Source organism: Eutrigla gurnardus (assembly GCF_963514095.1).
Source record: "Eutrigla gurnardus genome assembly, chromosome: 6".
Classification (NCBI taxonomy): Eukaryota; Metazoa; Chordata; class Actinopteri; order Perciformes; family Triglidae; genus Eutrigla; species Eutrigla gurnardus.
Genome location: NC_139920.1, coordinates 8,880,745 through 8,905,272, shown reverse-complemented (window position 1 = coordinate 8,905,272; position 24,528 = coordinate 8,880,745). Strand labels below are relative to the sequence as shown.

General features: G+C 42.7%; 1 protein-coding gene across 3 annotated transcripts; it reads right to left on the bottom strand.

Annotated features, from left to right (window-relative positions):
* Nucleotides 1-1,166: 1,166 nt before the first annotated feature.
* LOC311014820 (allantoinase, mitochondrial) lies at nucleotides 1,167-24,485 on the bottom strand. Of its 3 annotated transcripts, none has more exons than XM_084011655.1 (13): nucleotides 24,426-24,485; nucleotides 17,447-17,535; nucleotides 5,980-6,137; nucleotides 5,704-5,855; nucleotides 5,352-5,466; nucleotides 5,111-5,257; nucleotides 4,978-5,022; nucleotides 4,049-4,188; nucleotides 3,752-3,938; nucleotides 3,496-3,634; nucleotides 2,222-2,394; nucleotides 2,082-2,114; nucleotides 1,167-1,992 (listed from the first exon to the last, which is right to left on the bottom strand). In XM_084011655.1, the coding sequence occupies exons 3-13, from the start codon at nucleotides 6,124-6,126 to the stop codon at nucleotides 1,831-1,833; spliced, it is 1,440 nt and encodes a 479-aa protein (XP_083867781.1). In that variant the 5' UTR covers nucleotides 6,127-6,137; nucleotides 17,447-17,535; nucleotides 24,426-24,485; the 3' UTR covers nucleotides 1,167-1,830. The 3 variants fall into 3 exon arrangements, with proteins under 3 accessions (XP_083867781.1, XP_083867780.1, XP_083867782.1); XM_084011654.1 differs by lacking the exon at nucleotides 24,426-24,485 and adding an exon at nucleotides 18,339-18,354; XM_084011656.1 differs by lacking the exon at nucleotides 24,426-24,485 and having other exon boundaries at nucleotides 1,526-1,992; nucleotides 4,049-4,142; nucleotides 4,977-5,022; nucleotides 17,447-17,584.
* Between the last annotated feature and the right edge of the window lie 43 nt (nucleotides 24,486-24,528).

Here is a 24,528-nt window from a genome sequence, read left to right as displayed (position 1 = left end):
GAGGCTGATGCATGTAATGCATATCTACATGAATAATTTGTGTTGCAATGTGAACTCCATTGGAAGCTTGTTTTCAAATTATGGTATGAATTATGTGTCTCATCTGACTGGAAGTCAAAGATGGAAATTGTTTTCTACGCCTGGCATTTGAGCTATGCAGCTGCAAACATGTTCAGAAAACAGATTGTGTGGGCTGTGTGACTATTTGGATTCTTGGAGAGGAAAGTCAGTCCCATTTTGTTTTTTGTATTGTACACACTTTAATGACTTAAAGGTAGAGTAGGTGATTCTATTAAGAAACACCTTCTGTCATATTACTTAAAAATCCTCATAACATACAATTAATAAAGTAAATGCTCTGACATAAAATAATAATAATAAAATGTCATCTGTGTCCGTGGCAGGACTGTAAAAACCCTGTCCAATCTAAAGATACTTCCTGATTGTGCGCACTCTGCTGATCTCCAGCACTTGTTGGGGGGAACGGCTTCTAGCAGAGCTCTGGGTGAAGGGACGGGACTTTTTCAGTTCACCGGTGCGTTCAAAGTCAGTCTCTGTGTTTTTTTCTGAATGACCTACTCAACTTTTTAAGAGTCTCAAAAAATGGGAAGACAAAATCTAAGAATATTCTGGTTGACAGATAATAAAAAAAAATTGGAATGATTGTTAATAATTCTGTTGCATTAATTTGTGCTAATTTTGTCTCGAAGGCCTGGAAAAGAAGGCACTATTTAATTAGGTTTTTTTTTTTTCAATTTTCCAACAGTTTGGTTGATAATCGGCCTTTAAATTCTTCAAATTTCTGACACTATTATAAGTTTATAAATAGTATTTATTATAAATGCAAATTGTCATGAATTATTTATTTATGGACATTTGTTTACAGAATCAGACATAACTTTGACAAAATGTACAAAAAGATAAAGAATATTGTAGAGACAAAAAAGGAACAATAGCATCTGAAACTGACGGATCACAAATAAAACACAACGGCAGAGATATCCCACTGGGTTTGATCATATAAGCAATTCATAGTTAATTAATGGGTCCCAGGTTTTGTAAATTCTCTTAAGGAGTTCTCTTCGATCCATTGATGATGTGATGGACATCCTTCTATTTGAATAAAATTGAGCATCTCCCTATTAGAGGAAAAGACAATCACCTACTGTAAGTGAGCAGGAACATCAGAGTCATCTAAAACTCAGAAAATACCAAAACATAGTAAATGGGGGAGAGGGCCTAATATTATGGCTGTAAGTCTTGGAAATTGTATCACAATAGGATGACCAGAAAGGGAACGGTTTTGAGCAAGACAACATATGGTGGATGGTCCGTTGTAGCACTTTGAACTGTATGAAGGCATGTCGGGAGGAATGAATGAAGAGTCATGTCCCATTCCTCATCTGGAAGCAGAGTACAGAGATCATTGTCCCATTGTTCTCAAACATGAGATACAGAAGGATCATCATCTATCCATGATGTGAGCAGAAATCAATGAAACTCTGCCCTTATTGACCTTGCATTGTGACCTTTAGTAAAGAACCCAGGCAGTGGGGCCATAGTAGGGACGTTAGAAAACTTATTTTCGTACAAGTCCCTTATACTGGAAAAATGAAGACTACTCAGTCTAAAGTTGCTGCATAATTGTTAAAAACTGGCAAAAAAGATCATCAATACTGTGCATATTCTTGTCATAGCAAATTTGGAAACGTTTATTGAATAAAGATGGTTAAATATACTAATTTTTAGAAAATCAAACCTAATGAAAAGCATAGATTAGGCTTAAGAGTGATGAAGGAAACAACAATAACTCAGATATGTTGAGGTTTATTACAGCGTGTTACACAGCTGGGCTTGATCTATCGTCCGAGGGATGAGGAGATGCTTCCCCAGAGGTTTCGGGGAGAAGCAGCCTTCTCTGTACACCAGCTGCCCTCTGACTATGGTGGCACACACCACGCCTTGCAGTGTGACGCCGAGGTAAGGAGTCAGCTGCACACACACATACACACACAATCATAAGATCAGCTATATAAAAAAAACATGCTCCATTCATCATTTGTTCATTTAATGATGTTTACCTTATTTTTATGATGTATGCTTTCTTCTTTTATCTGTGACAGAAAATGAAATACAATGAAATTTTATATTTTGTCTCTGTCCTATAAATATGTAAGCAGTTTTAGGGGATTTATTAATGTTATGGATTTCTTGTACTAACTTGAAATTCTCTCTCTGGGTCCCATATGACCAAGTCAGCATCATATCCGGGGGTGAGGCTGCCCTTCTGGCTGTCGAGGCTACTCAGCTGGGCTGTTTTCCAGCTGAGGAGTCTCACCACATCACACAGCTGAAAGCCTCTCTTACTGGCTGAAGTCCAGAACAAAGGCAAACCTGCAAATAGTTAAATAAAAAAATTATTGAGCAGAATTCATATCCTCCTGTCATAGTTTGTCTTCTACATTTGTGAATTCTTAGTGCCAATAATTCTATGTGGTGAAGAAGTGTCAGACTTCCACCACCCGCTCAGTGTCTCTGCACAGTAAATTGTTCTGTCCTTTTAAACTGGCACTCAGCTCTTGTTTACCTCCTTGTGAACTTCACCCAGTGTGGATGATTGTCAGAAGGATTATAGGTGGGGGAAAGGAGGGAGGGAGCAACTAATCCATGCTAAAAGAAAAGTTGCATCGAAATTCCCTGTAAAATTGCACAGGCCAGGTTTAAGCAGGGAACTTGAGGGAGTCTGGTGAGCGTCCTTCGACACAGAGGATTTGTCATGTAGAGACAAACCCTGGCTCCACAGACGGTGAATAATGTGAGAAGAACTATCATGACTCTGTGACAGCAGCCGAGTACATTTTACAGTGATGCTGCTGCTGCTGGATTATCCGATTCGCAGCTCTAAGCTCTGTATTCAGATTTGAAAAAGACTCATTAGAATGTAAATTCACAAACAAAAATCTGTACAGTGGGCGGTAGAGCATGTAAGTGTCCTCTGACATCTCTGGTTGTTGTTTCTGTCAGCCAATAAGAATTTAAAATGTTGACGTTATGAATGAAGCTTCAACTGTTCACTATATACTCCATGTAGCTCTTCATAGTGAAAATAATACGAATGCACCCATTTGTTGACTCTCTCTTTTGCAAGGGCAACAAAATAAAAATGTGCCAGTCAACATTGCCGAGACAACATGCTAGCGGCTCCATTATACCTAACTTTAAACCGTGATAAAGGGATTGACTTGTTTTTGGAGCCAGCCTCGAGTGGCCATTTGAGGAACTGCAGTTGTTTTTGGCTTAATTTCTCAGCACCGGAGGTTGATGCTTTGTTGTGACAAAATTATTTATGAAATTAGAATGTAAAATTCACAGTCCCAAATCACTGGTATATAACAATGTAGTATTATGTACCATTGAGTTTTGTATTAGCAGTCGTGCGTGGACTACAGTTTTGACAGAAAATATTGTGTGTGCATGGTTGTCACGAGTCCATACCAAATTGTAGAGATGAAATTCCTCCCCAAGCCTCAGTGAAGTCTCCATTGTCCAGTTTCTTTAGATCAGGGGTGCAGGGGGAATGATCAGAGACCACCATGTCAATCTCTCCCGCTTTCAGTGCGGACCATAACTGCTCCTGTGGGGACAAAATCAATCATGTTTAAAGAATAATAAAGCAAGTGCAGCCCAGGTTTATGTTGAGGCTCACACTGCTGGTCAGACATTCATCTACTGTGCATCCTGTTCTGTTCACCTGATTAGCAGCCCCTCTGATGGGGGGGCAGCACTTGAATTGTGTGGCCCCTGCAGGGATGTTCTCTGCGCACAGGCTGAGGTAGTGGTGGGTAGTCTCCACCGTCAAGGGGGCTCCGGCCTGCCGTGCTTCCTGGATCAGTGTCAATGGCTTAGCAGAGGACAAGTGAACTATATGGCACCTCACCCTGAAGCAGAGAGAGTTAGCTCACTGTGACATCAATGCTACAATTACAAACAAATGCTTTCCAGAATGAGCCGTTCTGATGGTAATTTGTCACCACGCTGATGTTCTTACTGGTACTGGAGGCAGAGTTCTGTGACGGTGCGAATTGCCTCTAACTCCATGACATCTGGTCTGGACTGCAGAAAGGTGGAGTACTGACAAGGGTCTAACACGGGAAGTGGTGTATGCAGGGTTAGAGGTTTATACAAACCAGAGCAGAATAACAGTGTGATATCAATATTGTGTTATTATGAACTTTGATGTATGGATTAGCAGATAAAGCTCAAATGTTGCTATTTATTGGTTCAAAAAGTAAAACCATTGCTGATGTAAGGATATTCAAGCTGTATACACTGCAAAAAAAAACGTTGCAGCTGTCGAGCTGACATTAAAAAACAAAGTTTTAACCCGTTTTGAGCACATCACCAGTCATATTTTGCGCCTTTACAACATATGCCAAAAAATAAATCAATCTTTAAAAAAACAAAAAAATCTTCCAGGAAAACAAAAGTATGATGCGTGCATACATCAGTTAGTACTAATCAATTTCAACCAATGATATGACACCCAGACATCAATCAATCTGCAACTTTGGCCCTGCTCTTAGCTAGAGAAGATGGTCAGCTAATCTTTTGAATGCTCAAATCAAATTCCTCCCAATGCTACGTCCCGCCTGGCGATCCGGTTTCACTGGGAAATGCCACAGGGATAAAGAGTTGAAGATGCTCTTGAAATGCTGCTTCAGCTCCAAAGGGAAACTAAAATATAGCAAAACGTTCTCTTTATGGAATTCAGATTATTTCTTTTTTCTCCCCACAGCGACCTGGCTGACCTGGTGACTTGCATGTGATTGCACTAAAAGCATGCACGCTCACGTAACAACACTCACAGAAGGACTTCATTCTCTGCTCAAGTAGTCATTCCTCCACTATACCTTCACATAGCTAATGGTTGTTTGCTGCTGTATGGTGCATGATCTATGCTATAGAAATAGTGTTACCGCCATTCTCCTCTGTTGTCTGCAGAACATCCCTCTCTGCATGAAACTGAGGGACACAAAGCAGAAGATACTTCGGTTACATTACAGCACTTTATTTGGACATGTGATGGAAGGTGCTGCAGGTTGTGAATTACCAGTAGGACACTTCCTGTGCCTTGCAGCTGCTTCATAGCTGTGTGTAGCTCACAGTCAGTCACATGGGGGAACTCCTCCACCCCACTGTGGATGAGGAAACACTTGAAACCAGCCACTCCTGCCTCGATCAGGGGCCGAAGTTCTAGCTATAAGAAGACATCCGCCGTTTGCGTTTGTGACGTATTTCATCGCAGTCGGGCTGAGAATGTGTTCATGTTCATCCAAGCTGTTCAACTGCACCTGATTGCCAGGAATGACTCCTCCCCAGAAGGCTGTGTCCACAAAACACTTCCCTGATGCCTCCCGCAGCTTCTCACGGAAATTTCCAACTGTGGTAGTCGGTGGGATGCTATTTCTGTGGGAATTATAAAAAAAAAGAAAACTCACTGCTGGTGACTTCAAATCGAATATCTCCAAAATGTTATTTTCCTCGGCACCATTTGTCAAAACCAATACCATATATTGTCAGTGCATGACTTGTGTAGTTTAATCTTTGCCCGAGGAGATAACATTTTGTTATCTTGCAATCTGTTTACCGGTGACCTTGTAAGGTCAGACACAGGGTTTTGGTTGATTTAGGGATTGACCTTACAGTGGCATGTCCACAATGGTTGTCACCCCTCCAGCTGCAGCAGCCCTGGTGGCGGTCCAGAATCCCTCCCAGGTGATACGGCCTGGTTCATTCACATGCACATGGCAATCTACAATGCCTGGCATCACCACACTGTCGCCCACATCCAGCACCTGCCATCACGGTAGCATTACATACAGGACAGCACCATTATTTAATTGCAAAATAAATGCATATCACCTAATAAACAGACTCGTTGCTCTTTTATTGTCTATAGTGCATTGAGAGCCAGCTTACCTCACAGGCAACATCTCCAGGAAAGTCGCTGTCTGAGAGGATTTGATGGATCTTCCCATCCTTGATCACGATGACCGCAGGACAGACTTGGTCACCGAGCAGTACCCTCTTACTCCTCACAGCACCAACCATTGATCCAAGCTCCATGTCTGCCTTTACTGAGAGGGAATGAGGACAATTACAATCTTGGCAGTTCAGCTGCCTAATGCTGAGGCACTGACCCCTGATACACAGGTCCAATGATCAGCATTTGTTGACTTTTCCTGTCTGTTTTGCTAAATTTCAGATCCAGACATGCGCTGCAGTTTAGGTGATACTTCACATCAGGAGTCTTGAATCAAGCCTTGATTCTAACAACAAACGGCATGTTCAAGGTTTAATCCTGAACCTCGGCTTGTGACACTGTAATACACAGTGTGGATCCTGAATGTGAACAGAACACAGGTTATCCTGGGAAAGCTTGAAAACCGTAATTACAGAGCCATAATAGGGTTTTCTATGTACGTTCAATTTACAACCATGTCAGTCGGGTATAAATGATCTGTAAAGCAGTAATACATGAGGATCAGGTTAGTGCTACAATCAATGATCCTCACTACGGTTTTGTTGGGGCACTAGCAGGAGCAGTTATTAAAAGATAATTAATAATATCAATAGTATTGATATTAATAGGATTATTATTTAAAACGGGGCAGAGAGAGAGAGAGAGAGAGAGAGAGAGAGACCTCCGTCCAGGTTGAGGTCGCAGGAGGAAGAGGGGAGAAGATGAGGCCTGTGGTCAGGTCGACATCTCAGTAGAAAGAGACGGAGATTACAACTTGGTCTGCTTGGTAGGAAGCAAACTTCCCTGACACAGGCCTGCAGGCAGATGGGGGAGGGGAACATCCTGTGTGACTGGTTTCACATTGAACACCCCCTGTGGCTGTGTTTTCACTCAGAGGACACTCCAATCTGAATGTTCAGAAACAATTCATTCTGCATCCATTAATTTTTTCATAGACACAAACCTTCAGATGCCATTATGGCTATCACAGTAGCATTAGAAAACGACCAGGTGCACTGTTTTGCAGTTTACAACACCTGTCCTCTAAAGCTAGTTTACAACACCTGTCCTCTAATGCTAATATTCAACACCTGTCCTCTAATGCTAATATTCAGCACCTGTCCTCTAATGCTAATACTCAACACCTGTCCTCTAATGCTAGTTTACAACACCTGTCCTCTAATGCTAGTTTACAACACCTGTCCTCTAATGCCAATATTCAACACCTGTCCTCTAATGCTAGTTTACAACACCTGTCCTCTAATGCTAGTTTACAACACCTGTCCTCTAATGCTAATATTCAACACCTGTCCTCTAATGCTAATATTCAACACCTGTCCTCTAATGCTAGTTTACAACACCTGTCCTCTAATGCTAGTTTACAACACCTGTCCTCTAATGCTAATATTCAACAAATGTTCTCTAATGCTAATATTCAACACCTGTCCTCTAATGCTAGTTTACAACACCTGTCCTCTAATGCTAGTTTACAACACCTGTCCTCTAATGCTAGTTTACAATACCTGTCCTCTAATGCTAGTTGACAACACCTGTCCTCTAATGCTAGTTTACAATACCTGTCTTCTGATGCTAGTTTACAACACCTGTCCTCTAATGCTAGTTTACAACACCTGTCCTCTAATGCTAATATTCAACACCTGTCCTCTAATGCTAATTTACAACACCTGTCCTCTAATGCTAGTTTACAACACCTGTCCTCTAATGCTAATATTCAACACCTGTCCTCTAATGCTAGTTTACAACACCTGTCCTCTAATGCTAATATTCAACACCTGTCCTCTAATGCTAGTTTACAACACCTGTCCTCTAATGCTAGTTTACAACACCTGTCCTCTAATGCTAGTTTACAACACCTGTCCTCTAATGCTAATGTTCAACACCTGTCCTCTAATGCTAGTTTACAACACCTGTCCTCTAATGCTAGTTTACAATACCTGTCCTCTAATGCTAGTTGACAACACCTGTCCTCTAATGCTAGTTTACAATACCTGTCTTCTGATACTAGTTTACAACACCTGTCCTCTAATGCTAGTTTACAACACCTGTCCTCTAATGCTAATATTCAACACCTGTGCTCTAATGCTAGTTTACAACACCTGTCCTCTAATGCTAGTTTACAACACCTGTCCTCTAATGCTAATATTCAACACCTGTTCTCTAATGCTAATATTCAACACCTGTCCTCTAATGCTAGTTTACAACACCTGTCCTCTAATGCTAGTTTACAACACCTGTCCTCTAATGCTAATATTCAACACCTGTCCTCTAATGCTAGTTTACAACACCTGTCCTCTAATGCTAATATTCAACACCTGTCCTCTAATGCTAGTTTACAACACCTGTCCTCTAATGCTAGTTGACAACACCTGTCCTCTAATGCTAGTTTACAATACCTGTCTTCTGATGCTAGTTTACAACACCTTTCCTCTAATGCTAGTTTACAACACCTGTCCTCTAATGCTAGTTTACAACACCTGTCCTCTAATGCTAATATTCAACACCTGTCCTCTTTACAATACCTGTCCTCTAATGCTAATATTCAACACCTGTCCTCTAATGCTAGTTTACAACATCTGTCCTCTAATGCTAATATTCAACACCTGTTCTCTAAGGCTAGTTTACAACACCTGTCCTCTAATGCTAGTTTACAACACCTGTCCTCTAATGCTAATGTTCAACACCTGTCCTCTTTACAATACCTGTCCTCTAATGCTAATATTCAACACCTGTCCTCTAATGCTAGTTTACAACATCTGTCCTCTAATGCTAATATTCAACACCTGTTCTCTAATGCTAGTTTACAACACCTGTCCTCTAATGCTAATGTTCAACACCTGTCCTCTAATGCTAGTTTACAACACCTGTCCTCTAATGCTAGTTTACAATACCTGTCCTCTAATGCTAGTTGACAACACCTGTCCTCTAATGCTAGTTTACAATACCTGTCTTCTGATGCTAGTTTACAACACCTGTCCTCTAATGCTAGTTTACAACACCTGTCCTCTAATGCTAATATTCAACACCTGTCCTCTAATGCTAGTTTACAACACCTGTCCTCTAATGCTAGTTTACAACACCTGTCCTCTAATGCTAATATTCAACAAATGTTCTCTAATGCTAATATTCAACACCTGTCCTCTAATGCTAGTTTACAACACCTGTCCTCTAATGCTAGTTTACAACACCTGTCCTCTAATGCTAATATTCAACACCTGTCCTCTAATGCTAGTTTACAACACCTGTCCTCTAATGCTAATATTCAACACCTGTCCTCTAATGCTAATATTTAACACCTGTCCTCTAATGCTAGTTTACAACACCTGTCCTCTAATGCTAATATTCAACACCTGTCCTCTAATGCTAGTTTGCAACACCTGTCCTCTAATGCTAGTTTACAATACCTGTCCTCTAATGCTAGTTGACAACACCTGTCCTCTAATGCTAGTTTACAATACCTGTCTTCTGATGCTAGTTTACAACACCTGTCCTCTAATGCTAGTTTACAACACCTGTCCTCTAATGCTAGTTTACAACACCTGTCCTCTAATGCTAATATTTAACACCTGTCCTCCAATGCTAGTTTTCAACACCTGTCCTCTAATGCTAATATTCAACACCTGTCCTCTAATGCTAGTTTACAACACCTGTCCTCTAATGCTAGTTTACAATACCTGTCCTCTAATGCTAGTTGACAACACCTGTCCTCTAATGCTAGTTTACAATACCTGTCTTCTGATGCTAGTTTACAATACCTGTCCTCTAATGCTAGTTGACAACACCTGTCCTCTAATGCTAGTTTACAATACCTGTCTTCTGATGCTAGTTTACAACACCTGTCCTCTAATGCTAATATTCAACACCTGTCCTCTAATGCTAGTTTACAACACCTGTCCTCTAATGCTAATATTCAACACCTGTCCTCTAATGCTAATATTCAACACCTGTCCTCTAATGCTAGTTTACAACACCTGTCCTCTAATGCTAATATTCAACACCTGTCCTCTAATGCTAGTTTTCAACACCTGTCCTCTAATGCTAATATTCAACACCTGTCCTCTAATGCTAGTTTACAACACCTGTCCTCTAATGCTAGTTTACAATACCTGTCCTCTAATGCTAGTTGACAACACCTGTCCTCTAATGCTAGTTTACAATACCTGTCTTCTGATGCTAGTTTACAATACCTGTCCTCTAATGCTAGTTGACAACACCTGTCCTCTAATGCTAGTTTACAATACCTGTCTTCTGATGCTAGTTTACAATACCTGTCCTCTAATGCTAGTTTACAACACCTGTCCTCTAATGCTAGTTTACAATACCTGTCCTCTAATGCTAGTTGACAACACCTGTCCTCTAATGCTTGTTTACAATACCTGTCTTCTGATGCTAGTTTACAACACCTGTCCTCTAATGCTAGTTTACAACACCTGTCCTCTAATGCTAATATTCAACACCTGTGCTCTAATGCTAGTTTACAACACCTGTCCTCTAATGCTAGTTTACAACACCTGTCCTCTAACGCTAATATTCAACACCTGTCCTCTAATGCTAGTTTACAACACCTGTCCTCTAATGCTAATATTCAACACCTGTCCTCTAATGCTAGTTTACAACACCTGTCCTCTAATGCTAATATTCAACACCTGTCCTCTAATGCTAGTTTACAATACCTGTCCTCTAATGCTAGTTGACAACACCTGTCCTCTAATGCTAGTTTACAATACCTGTCTTCTGATGCTAGTTTACAACACCTGTCCTCTAATGCTAGTTTACAACACCTGTCCTCTAATGCTAGTTTACAACACCTGTCCTCTAATGCTAATATTCAACACCTGTCCTCTTTACAATACCTGTCCTCTAATGCTAATATTCAACACCTGTCCTCTAATGCTAGTTTACAACATCTGTCCTCTAATGCTAATATTCAACACCTGTTCTCTAATGCTAGTTTACAACACCTGTCCTCTAATGCTAGTTTACAACACCTGTCCTCTAATGCTAATGTTCAACACCTGTCCTCTTTACAATACCTGTCCTCTAATGCTAATATTCAACACCTGTCCTCTAATGCTAGTTTACAACATCTGTCCTCTAATGCTAATATTCAACACCTGTTCTCTAATGCTAGTTTACAACACCTGTCCTCTAATGCTAGTTTACAACACCTGTCCTCTAATGCTAATATTCAACACCTGTCCTCTAATGCTAGTTTACAACACCTGTCCTCTAATGCTAATATTCAACACCTGTTCTCTAATGCTAATATTCAACACCTGTCCTCTAATGCTAGTTTACAACACCTGTCCTCTAATGCTAGTTTACAACACCTGTCCTCTAATGCTAATATTCAACACCTGTCCTCTAATGCTAGTTTACAACACCTGTCCTCTAATGCTAATATTCAACACCTGTCCTCTAATGCTAATATTCAAAGCCTGTCCTCTAATGCTAGTTTACAACACCTGTCCTCTAATGCTAATATTCAACACCTGTCCTCTAATGCTAATATTCAACACCTGTCCTCTAATGCTAGTTTACAACACCTGTCCTCTAATGCTAGTTTACAATACCTGTCCTCTAATGCTAGTTGACAACACCTGTCCTCTAATGCTAGTTTACAATACCTGTCTTCTGATGCTAGTTTACAACACCTGTTCTCTAATGTTAATATTCAACACCTGTCCTCTAATGCTAGTTTACAACACCTGTCCTCTAATGCTAGTTTACAACACCTGTCCTCTAATGCTAATATTCAACACCTGTCCTCTAATGCTAGTTTACAACACCTGTCCTCTAATGCTAATATTCAACACCTGTCCTCTAATGCTAGTTTACAACACCTGTCCTCTAATGCTAATATTCAACACCTGTCCTCTAATGCTAGTTTACAACACCTGTCCTCTAATGCTAGTTTACAATACCTGTCCTCTAATGCTAGTTGACAACACCTGTCCTCTAATGCTAGTTTACAACACCTGTCCTCTAATGCTAGTTTACAACACCTGTCCTCTAATGCTAATATTCAACACCTGTCCTCTTTACAATACCTGTCCTCTAATGCTAATATTCAACACCTGTCCTCTAATGCTAGTTTACAACATCTGTCCTCTAATGCTAATATTCAACACCTGTCCTCTAATGCTAGTTTACAACACCTGTCCTCTAATGCTAGTTTACAACACCTGTCCTCTAATGCTAATATTCAACACCTGTCCTCTAATGCTAGTTTACAACACCTGTCCTCTAATGCTAATATTCAACACCTGTCCTCTAATGCTAGTTTAAAACACCTGTCCTCTAATGCTAGTTTACAACACCTGTCATCTAATGCTAATATTCAACACCTGTTCTCTAATGCTAATATTCAACACCTGTCCTCTAATGCTAGTTTACAACACCTGTCCTCTAATGCTAGTTTACAACACCTGTCCTCTAATGCTAATATTCAACACCTGTCCTCTAATGCTAGTTTACAACACCTGTCCTCTAATGCTAATATTCAACACCTGTCCTCTAATGCTAATATTCAAAGCCTGTCCTCTAATGCTAGTTTACAACACCTGTCCTCTAATGCTAATATTCAACACCTGTCCTCTAATGCTAGTTTACAACACCTGTCCTCTAATGCTGGTTTACAATACCTGTCCTCTAATGCTAGTTGACAACAGCTGTCCTCTAATGCTAGTTTACAGTACCTGTCTTCTGATGCTAATATTCAACACCTGTCCTCTAATGCTTATATTCAACACCTGTTCTCTAATGCTGATATTCAACACCTGTCCTCTAATGCTAGTTTACAATACCTGTCTTCTGATGCTAGTTTACAACACCTGTCCTCTAATGCTAGTTTACAACACCTGTCCTCTAATGCTAGTTTACAACACCTGTCCTCTAATGCTAGTTTACAACACCTGTCCTCTAATGCTAATATTCAACACCTGTCCTCTAATGCTAGTTTACAATACCTGTCTTCTGATGCTAGTTTACAACACCTGTCCTCTAATGCTAGTTTACAACACCTGTCCTCTAATGCTAGTTTACAACACCTGTCCTCTAATGCTAATATTCAACACCTGTCCTCTAATGCTAGTTTATAACATCTGTCCTCTAATGCTAATATTCAACACCTGTTCTCTAATGCTAGTTTACAACACCTGTCCTCTAATGCTAATGTTCAACACCTGTCCTCTAATGCTAGTTTACAACACCTGTCCTCTAATGCTAGTTTACAATACCTGTCCTCTAATGCTAGTTGACAACACCTGTCCTCTAATGCTAGTTTACAACACCTGTCCTCTAATGCTAGTTTGCAACACCTGTCCTCTAATGCTAATATTCAACAAATGTTCTCTAATGCTAATATTCAACACCTCTCCTCTAATGCTAGTTTACAACACCTGTCCTCTAATGCTAGTTTACAACACCTGTCCTCTAATGCTAATATTCAACACCTGTCCTCTAATGCTAGTTTACAACACCTGTCCTCTAATGCTAATATTCAACACCTGTCCTCTAATGCTAATATTCAACACCTGTCCTCTAATGCTAGTTTACAACACCTGTCCTCTAATGCTAATATTCAACACCTGTCCTCTAATGCTAGTTTACAATACCTGTCCTCTAATGCTAGTTGACAACACCTGTCCTCTAATGCTAGTTTACAATACCTGTCTTCTGATGCTAGTTTACAACACCTGTCCTCTAATGCTAGTTTACAATACCTGTCCTCTAATGCTAGTTGACAACACCTGTCCTCTAATGCTAGTTTACAATACCTGTCTTCTGATGCTAGTTTACAACACCTGTCCTCTAATGCTAGTTTACAACACCTGTCCTCTAATGCTAGTTTACAACACCTGTCCTCTAATGCTAATATTCAACACCTGTCCTCTTTACAACACCTGTCCTCTAATGCTAGTTTACCACACCTGTCCTCTAATGCTATTATTCAACACCTGTTCTCTAATGCTAATATTCAACACCTGTCCTCTAATGCTAGTTTACAACACCTGTCCTCTAATGCTAGTTTACAACACCTGTCCTCTAATGCTAATATTCAACACCTGTCCTCTTTACAACACCTGTCCTCTAATGCTAGTTTACAACACCTGTCCTCTAATGCTATTATTCAACACCTGTTCTCTAATGCTAATATTCAACACCTGTCCTCTAATGCTAGTTTACAACACCTGTCCTCTAATGCTAGTTTACAACACCTGTCCTCTAATGCTAATATTCAACACCTGTCCTCTTTACAACACCTGTCCTCTAATGCTAGTTTACAATACCTGTCTTCTGATGCTAGTTTACAACACCTGTCCTCTAATGCTAGTTTACAACACCTGTCCTCTAATGCTAGTTTACAACACCTGTCCTCTAATGCTAATATTTAACACCTGTCCTCTAATGCTAGTTTTCAACACCTGTCCTCTAATGCTAATATTCAACACCTGTCCTCTAATGCTAGTTTACAACACCTGTCCTCTAATGCTAGTTTACAATACCTGTCCTCTAATGCTAGTTGACAACACCTGTCCTCTAATGCTAGTTTACAATACCTGTCTTCTGATGCTAGTTTACAACACCTGTCCTCTAATGCTAATATTCAACACCTGTCCTCTAATGCTAGTTTACAACACCTGTCCTCTAATACTAATATTCAACACCTGTTCTCTAATGCTAATATTCAACACCTGTCCTCTAATGCTAGTTGACAACACCTGTCCTCTAATGCTAGTTTACAATACCTGTCTTCTGATGCTAGTTTACAACACCTGTCCTCTAATGCTAGTTTACAACACCTGTCCTCTAATGCTAATATTCAACACCTGTCCTCTAATGCTAGTTTACAACACCTGTCCTCTAATGCTAGTTTACAACACCTGTCCTCTAATGCTAATATTCAACACCTGTTCTCTAATGCTAATATTCAACACCTGTCCTCTAATGCTAGTTTACAACACCTGTCCTCTAATGCTAGTTTACAACACCTGTCCTCTAATGCTAATATTCAACACCTGTCCTCTAATGCTAATATTCAACACCTGTCCTCTAATGCTAGTTTACAACACCTGTCCTCTACTGCTAATATTCAACACCTGTCCTCTAATGCTAGTTTACAACACCTGTCCTCTTATGCTAGTTTACAATACCTGTCCTCTAATGCTAGTTTACAATACCTGTCTTCTGATGCTAGTTTACAACACCTGTCCTCTAATGCTAGTTTTCAACACCTGTCCTCTAATGCTAATATTCAACACCTGTCCTCTAATGCTAGTTTACAACACCTGTCCTCTAATGCTAGTTTACAATACCTGTCCTCTAATGCTAGTTGACAACACCTGTCCTCTAATGCTAGTTTACAATACCTGTCTTCTGATGCTAGTTTACAACACCTGTCCTCTAATGCTAATATTCAACACCTGTCCTCTAATGCTAGTTTACAACACCTGTCCTCTAATGCTAATATTCAACACCTGTCCTCTAATGCTAGTTTACAACACCTGTCCTCTAATGCTAATATTCAACACCTGTTCTCTAATGCTAATATTCAACACCTGTCCTCTAATGCTAGTTTACAACACCTGTCCTCTAATGCTAGTTTACAACACCTGTCCTCTAATGCTAATATTCAACACCTGTCCTCTAATGCTAGTTTCCAACACCTGTCCTCTAATGCTAATATTCAACACCTGTCCTCTAATGCTAGTTTACAACACCTGTCCTCTAATGCTAATATTCAACACCTGTCCTTTTAATGCTAGTTTACAACACCTGTCCTCTAATGCTAGTTTACAATACCTGTCCTCTAATGCTAGTTGACAACACCTGTCCTCTAATGCTAGTTTACAATACCTGTCTTCTGATGCTAGTTTACAACACCTGTCCTCTAATGCTAGTTTACAACACCTGTCCTCTAATGCTAATATTCAACACCTGTCCTCTTTACAATACCTGTCCTCTAATGCTAATATTCAACACCTGTCCTCTAATGCTAGTTTACAACATCTGTCCTCTAATGCTAGTTTACAACACCTGTCCTCTAATGCTAATATTCAACACCTGTCCTCTAATGCTAATATTCAAAGCCTGTCCTCTAATGCTAGTTTACAACACCTGTCCTCTAATGCTAATATTCAACACCTGTCCTCTAATGCTAGTTTACAACACCTGTCCTCTAATGCTGGTTTACAATACCTGTCCTCTAATGCTAGTTGACAACACCTGTCCTCTAATGCTAGTTTACAATACCTGTCTTCTGATGCTAATATTTAACACCTGTCCTCTAATGCTAGTTTTCAACACCTGTCCTCTAATGCTAATATTCAACACCTGTCCTCTAATGCTAGTTTACAACACCTGTCCTCTAATGCTAGTTTACAATACCTGTCCTCTAATGCTAGTTGACAACACCTGTCCTCTAATGCTAGTTTACAATACCTGTCTTCTGATGCTAGTTTACAACACCTGTCCTCTAATGCTAGTTTACAACACCTGTCCTCTAATGCTAATATTCAACACCTGTCCTCTTTACAACACCTGTCCTCTAATGCTAGTTTACAACACCTGTCCTCTAATGCTATTATTCAACACCTGTTCTCTAATGCTAATATTCAACACCTGTCCTCTAATGCTAGTTTACAACACCTGTCCTCTAATGCTAGTTTACAACACCTGTCCTCTAATGCTAATATTCAACACCTGTCCTCTTTACAACACCTGTCCTCTAATGCTAGTTTACAATACCTGTCCTCTAATGCTAGTTGACAACACCTGTCCTCTAATGCTAGTTTACAATACCTGTCTTCTGATGCTAGTTTACAACACCTGTCATCTAATGCTAATATTCAACACCTGTCCTCTAATGCTAGTTTACAACACCTGTCCTCTAATGCTAGTTTACAACACCTGTCCTCTAATACTAATATTCAACACCTGTTCTCTAATGCTAATATTCAACACCTGTCCTCTAATGCTAGTTTACAACACCTGTCCTCTAATGCTAATATTCAACACCTGTTCTCTAATGCTAGTTTACAACACCTGTCCTCTAATGCTAATATTCAACACCTGTCCTCTAATGCTAGTTTACAACACCTGTCCTCTAATGCTAGTTTACAACACCTGTCCTCTAATGCTAATATTCAACACCTGTCCTCTAATGCTGTCACGCTTGGACAAAGGAGAGGACTCAGACGCAGATTGGGAATGGATTAGACAGGCTTTTATTCTGAAATTCTCTTGAGTACTTCTTCAGAATGAGTGTCGAAAACAACTTGACAAGAAAGTAAAACAACAAGGCTATGAAATGTTCTGCATTCAAACCAAAACACACTGACCAAAAACTTTATCAAAACAAGATCACTCTTCTTCAGAGGTACAAAAGAACGTAGAACTACTAACCTGGCGGTGATACTGTGGCAAGGCTATGGATCAGCGCTGGAAGTGCTCGACAGGACGAAACACGCTGGCACAAGACAAGGGGGCGCAGACTGAAATACACAGAAGGATAATAGTGAACATCTGGAAACAATCAGGGATCAGGGATGACATCAGACATCACACATAAGGAAGAGCAAGTGACCTGAAACGAGAGGAGAGTTACTTTTCAAAATAAAACAGTAAATTCACAAGACAAAAATCAAGACAAGACAAACCTCACCGCAGCGTGACAAATGTTTACAACACCTGTCCTCTAATGCTAATTTAACACATGTCCTCTAATGCTAGTTTACAACACCTGTCCTCTAATGCTAATATTTAACCCCTGTCCTCTAATGCTAATATTTAACACCTGTCCTCTAATGCTAGTTTACAACACCTGTCCTCTAATGCTAGTTTACAACACCTGTCCTCTAATGCTAGTTGACAACACCTGTCCTCTAATGCTAGTTTACAATACCTGTCTTCTGATGCTAGTTTACAATACCTGTCCTCTAATGCTAGATTACAACACCTGTCCTCTAATGCTAGTTTACAATACCTGTCCTCTAATGCTAGTCTACAACATCTGTCCTCTAATGCTAGTTTACAACACCTGTCCTCTAATGCTAGTTTACAACACCTGTCCTCTAATGCTAGTTTACAACACCTGTCCTCGTTTTGGAAAAAAGTATCATACACAGGTCTCAAACTGTAGTTTACACGTCAGCTTAATGTGTCGCATAGCTTATATTTTTATAATAATATTATATTAATACACATAAGCATGTCAGTTGGCCGCATTACTGTTGGTAAATTGAACTACAACTAGTAAAGTTCTCTCTTGACCTGTTAAATGAAGGATTCATCTCACCTGTCCGGTTTCCTTAAGGTGTTTGCATGACGTTCATTAAAGACGTTACTTACGTTGGAAAAGAACCACTGTCATTGAGCAAACATGAACACGATCTTCTTCACCACACACACCCGGAATGGACCACCGGAGGAAAATGGGGGGGTCCTCAAGGTTTTGTCATGAAAACAGCAACATTTCAAATATAGTATAAAAATACATCTCAGCAACACAAGTTGTATTTTCGGCTTTTTATTGCGGGAGGACAGCGTGAGAGTGAAATGGGCGAGAGAGGGACGACATGCTTTAAAAGACTGCGGTCAAGCCAGCCGACACATCGTGAACGACAGTCAAGCCAGCCGACCCAGTTTTTTGCTGTACGTGATAATAGTATCTTTACGGTAATAATGTCTGGGTACATAGCGAAAGACTGTCAACGAAAGCAAATACTGTCAACGGAAATGGACGGACGTTGTGATATGTACTTTCAAAATAAAGGCTCAAATAATTGACAATTGTAATCTTAAGCCAATAGTTTTTTTATTGGAATTTCTAACAAGGCCATGTTTCCACATTCTAATTTCACTTCAGGGTAATAGTAGACGTACACTGCCTCATATTGCCACCCAGGAAGTTTCAAGTCTTTCCTGTGTCTTTCAAACTAAGGTAAACTTAAGTGTTAAATATGAGACAAATTACATGTGATTTTGGATTCAATTTAAAAGGAAACGCCCTGTTATCACAGACTAATTCCACTTCAGGGTCATAGTATATGACCTGGTAGTGTGACCCAGTAAGTATCAAAACATTCTGAAGTATAGTTTCAGAATAAAAGCCTGTCAAAATGTCAAATATGACACATATTACACATGATTTTGGATTCAATTTAAAAGGAAACGCCCTGTTATCAAGGAATAATTCCACTTCAGGGTTATAGTATATGACCTGGTAGTGTGACCCAGTAAGTATCAAGACATTCTGATGTATAGTTTCAGAGTAAAAGCCTGTCAAATATGAGACAAATTACAATTGATTTTGGATTCAATTTAAAAGGAATCGCCCTGTTATCAAGGAATAATTCCACTTCAGAGTTATAGTATATGACCTGGTAGTGTGACCCAGTAAGTATCAAAACATTCTGATGTGTAGTTTCAAAATAAAAGCCCATCAAAGTGTCAAATATGAGAATTATTACACATGATTTTGGGATCAATTTAAAAGGAAACGCCCTGTTATCACTGACTAATTCCACTTCAGGGTTATAGTATATGACCTGGTAGTGTGACCCAGTAAGTATCAAGACATTCTGATGTATAGTTTCAGAGTAAAAGCCTGTCAAATATGAGACAAATTACAATTGATTTTGGATTCAATTTAAAAGGAATCGCCCTGTTATCAAGGAATAATTCCACTTCAGAGTTATAGTATATGACCTGGTAGTGTGACCCAGTAAGTATCAAGACAATCTGATGTATAGTTTCAGAATAAAAGCCCGTCAAAGTGTCAAATATGAGACAAATTACATTTGATTTTGGATTCAATTTAAAAGGAAACGCCCTGTTATCAGGGCGTTTCCTTTTAACCGACACTCCTCCTTGAACCGACACCTTACCGTGGTGGAGGGGTTTGAGCACCTGAATGATCCTAGGAGCTATGTTGTCCGGGGCTTAATGCCCCTGGTAGGGTCTCCCAAGGCAAACAGGTCCTAGGTGACAGGTCAGACTAAGAGCGGTTCCAAAGCCCTTAATGAAAAAGATAAAATCAAGGAAGTTCACGTCGCCCGGATTGGCGTTACCGGGGCCCCACCCTGGAGCCAGGCCCGGGGTTGGGGCTCGCAGGCGAGCGCCTGGTGGCCGGGTCTGTGCCCACGGGACCCGGCCGGGCACAGCCCGAAAGAGCGACGTGGGCCCGCCCTCCTGTAGGCCCACCACCCGCAGGAGGGTTCAGAAGGGGCCGGTGCGGTGGGATTTGGGTGGCTGTCCTGGGCGGGTGCCCCGGCGACCCAATCCCCGGACGGTGACTCTAGCCATGGGGACATGGAATGTCACCTCACTGGGGGGGAAAGAGCCTGAGCTAGTGCGGGAGGTAGAGCGCTACCGGCTACAGGTAGTCGGGCTCACCTCCACGCACAGTCTAGGCTCTGGAACCCAACTCCTTGAGGGGCTGGACTCTCTTCTACTCTGGAGTTGCCCACGGTGAAAGGCGCCGAGCTGGTGTGGGCTTGCTCATAGCCCCCCAGCTCGGCCGCCATGTGTTGGAGTTTTCCCCGGTGAACGAGAGGGTTGTTTCCCTGCGCCTTCGGGTCGGGGATAGGTCTCTCACTGTTGTTTCGGCCTACAGGCCAAACGGCAGTGCAGAGTACCCGGCCTTCTTGGAGTCCTTGGGAGGGGTACTTGAGTGTGCTCCAACCGGGGACTCCATTGTTTTACTGGGGGACTTCAACGTTCACGTGGGCAACGACAGTGTTACCTGGAGGGGCGTGATTGGGAGGAACGGCCTCCCCGATCAGAACCCGAGTGGGGTTCTGTTATTGGACTTCTGTGCTGGTCACGGTTTGTCCATAACGAACACCATGTTCAAACATAAGGATGTCCATCAGTGCACATGGCACCAGGACACCCTAGGCCGGAGGTCAATGATCGACTTCGTGGTTGTGTCATCTGACCTCCGGCCGTATGTTTTGGACACTCGGGTGAAGAGAGGGGCTGAGCTGTCAACTGATCACCACCTGGTGGTGAGTTGGATCCGCTGGCAGGGGAGGAAGCTGGACAGACTTGGCAGACCTAAACGCGTTGTGAGGGTCTGCTGGGAACGTCTGGTGGAACCCTCTGTCAGGGAGGTCTTCATCTCCCACCTCCGGGAGAGCTTTGACCAGATCCCGAGGGAGGCTGGGGACATTGAGTCCGAATGGACCTTGTTCTCTGCTTCCATTGTTGACGCGGCTGTTCGAAGCTGTGGCCGTAAGGTCTCCGGTGCCTGTCGTGGTGGCAATCCCCGAACCCGGTGGTGGACACCGGAAGTAAGGGATGCTGTCAAGCTGAAGAAGGAGTCCTACCAAACCTGGTTGGCTCGGGGGACTCCCGAGGCAGCTGACAGGTACCGGCAGGCCAAGCGTGCTGCAGCGTGGGCGGTCGCTGAAGAAAAGGTTTGGGTCTGGGAAGAGTTCGGGGGGGCCATGGAGGAGGACTATCGGTCGGCCTCGAGGAAATTCTGGCAAACCATCCGGCGCCTTAGGAAGGGGAAGCAGCCCTCCACCAACACTGTTTACGGTGGAGGTGGGGAGCTGCTGACTTCGACTGGGGATATCGTCGGGCGGTGGAAGGGATACTTCGAGGGTCTCCTCAATCCCACTGACACGTCTTCCATTGAGGAAGCAGAGGCTGGAGACTTGGAGGTTCATCCACCCATTACCCGGGCTGAAGTCACCGAGGTAGTTAAGAAGCTCCCCGGCAAGGCACCGGGGGTGGATGAGATCCGCCCTGAGTACCTCAAGTCTCTGGATGTTGTGGGGCTGTCTTGGTTGACACGTCTCTGCAACATCGCGTGGCGGTCAGGGACAGTGCCTCTGGACTGGCAGACCGGGGTGGTGGTCCCTCTATTCAAAAAGGGGGACCGGAGGGTGTGTTCCAACTATCGGGGGATCACACTTCTCAGCCTCCCCGGGAAAGTCTATTCCAGGGTGCTGGAGAGGAGAATTCGGCCGATAGTCGAACCTCGGATTCAGGAGGAACAATGCGGTTTTCGTCCTGGCCGTGGAACACTGGACCAGCTCTATACCCTCCGCAGGGTGCTCGAGGGTTCATGGGAGTTTGCCCAACCAGTCCACATGTGTTTTGTGGACTTGGAGAAGGCATTCGACCGTGTCCCTCGTGGCATTCTGTGGGACGTACTTCGGGAGTACGGGGTCGGGGGCCCTCTGCTAAGGGCTGTTCGGTCCCTGTATGACCGGAGCTGGAGCTTGGTTCGCATTGCCGGCAGTAAGTCAGACCTGTTCCAGGTGCATGTTGGACTCCGGCAGGGCTGCCCTTTGTCACCGGTCCTGATCATTATTTTTATGGACAGGATTTCTAGGCGCAGCCGTGGGCCGGAGGGGATCTGGTTCGGGAGCCACTGGATTTCATCCCTGCTTTTTGTGGACGATGTGGTCTTGTTGGCTCCTTCGAGCCAGGACCTCCAGCATGTCCTGGGGCGGTTTGCAGCCGAGTGTGAAGCAGCCGGGATGAGGATTAGCACCTCCAAATCTGAGGCCATGGTTCTCGACCGGAAAAAGGTGGCTTGCTCCCTCCAGGTCGGGGGGGAGTTCCTGCCTCAAGTGGAGGAGTTTAAGTATCTTGGGGTCTTGTTCATGAGTGAGGGAAGGATGGAGCGTGAGATTGACAGGCGGATCGGTGTAGCGGCTGCAGTAATGCGGTCGCTGTATCGGTCCGTCGTGGTAAAGAGAGAGCTGAGCCGAAAGGCAAAGCTCTCGGTTTACCGGTCAATCTATGTTCCTACCCTCACCTATGGTCATGAACTTTGGGTCATGACCGAAAGAATAAGATCCCGGATACAAGCGGCCGAAATGAGCTTCCTCCGCAGGGTGGCGGGGCGCTCCCTTAGAGATAGGGTGAGGAGCTCCGTCACACGGGGGGAGCTCGGAGTAGAGCCGCTGCTCCTCCACATCGAGAGGAGCCAGTTGAGGTGGCTTGGGCATCTGCATCGGATGCCCCCTGGACGCCTCCCTCGGGAGGTGTTCCAGGCATGCCCCACCGGGAGGAGACCCCGAGGAAGACCCAGGACACGCTGGAGTGACTATGTCACCCGGCTGGCCTGGGAACGCCTTGGGGTCCTCCCGGAGGAGCTGGGGGAAGCGTCTGGGGAGAGGGAAGTCTGGGCGTCCCTGCTCAGGCAGCTGCCCCCGCGACCCGGTCCCGGATAAGCGGAGGAAAATGGATGGATGGATGGATGGAATTATTCCTTGATAACAGGGCGTTTCCTTTTAAATTGAACCCAAAATCATGTGTAATATGTCTCATATTTAACACTTCAGTTTACTTTAGTTTGAAAGACACAGGAAAGACTTGAAACTTCCTGGGTGGCAATATGAGGCGGTGTACGTCTACTATTACCCTGAAGTGAAATTTGCATGTGGAAACATGGCCTTGTTAGAAATTACATACATATCACAACGTCCGTACGTTTCCGTTGACAGTCTTTCGCTATGTACCCGACGAATGCTTTTATTTTGAAACCAGTTCTGAGACGATATTACCGTAAAGATACTACAATCGCGTACAGCAAAAAACTGGGTCGGCTGGCTTGACTGACGTTCACGATGTGTCGGCTGGCTTGACCGCAGTTTTAAAAGAGGGGTGCAGGGCGGATTCGAACCCGGGACCGCTGCATGGAGCCTCTACATGGGGCACCAACTCTACCTATCAGCGCACTCAACACATTGATTTAATCAATCAGATCTAGTGGTGCTCTTATGACCGGGCAGTCATATGATATACGACTATTAACTTACGCATTCACAGTAACACAGTCGGTGAGTTTTTGCGACTGGAGCAGATCGTTCGTCACACGATGTTATTGATGTGATATTCATAATCAAGAATTCGTTTTTTGACAGTTTGCTGAATTTACAATTAATTTAATTTGTTACTTTACTTTTCGTTTTGTAACATGATTGAAATAAATACATACTCATTCAGTTAAATTAGTATCACTGTCCACTTGCATTTATCAACACAATTCCAAATTAGTATAAGTCTGTCTAAGTAAATAGGCTATGTTAAATTTGCAAACAGGCATTTCGTTTGCGTCACTAACTATGTACGTAAGGAATTGTGGGGCGGCGTTCTTCTCTCCTTTCCCTTCATAAAGGAAGGTAAAGGAGATGTGAAAGGAAGCATTGCTTACGTTAGGACCCTTCCTAAAGAAACTATTCGCCCAGCCCTGGTGTTGTGTTGAAAACGTATCATCTTAACGGCAGGGAAACGCGTTTCGACAGAACATGATCGCAGTCCGTTGAATGCGCAGCGTGTGTACGGGACGGCCCCTTAACATTGAACTGAGGTGGCAATCCATCCTTTTGCACCCTGCAGATCAAGTGTGGCTATTCCTCACCTGTCTGTGGTCAGCGTGGCTGCAGGTGCCTCGTCCCCGTGCGCCTATTGGCTGCCGTTTGGAGGGGGGCTGGGTTTTGAGCTCGTGGGCGCGGAGGGGAGTT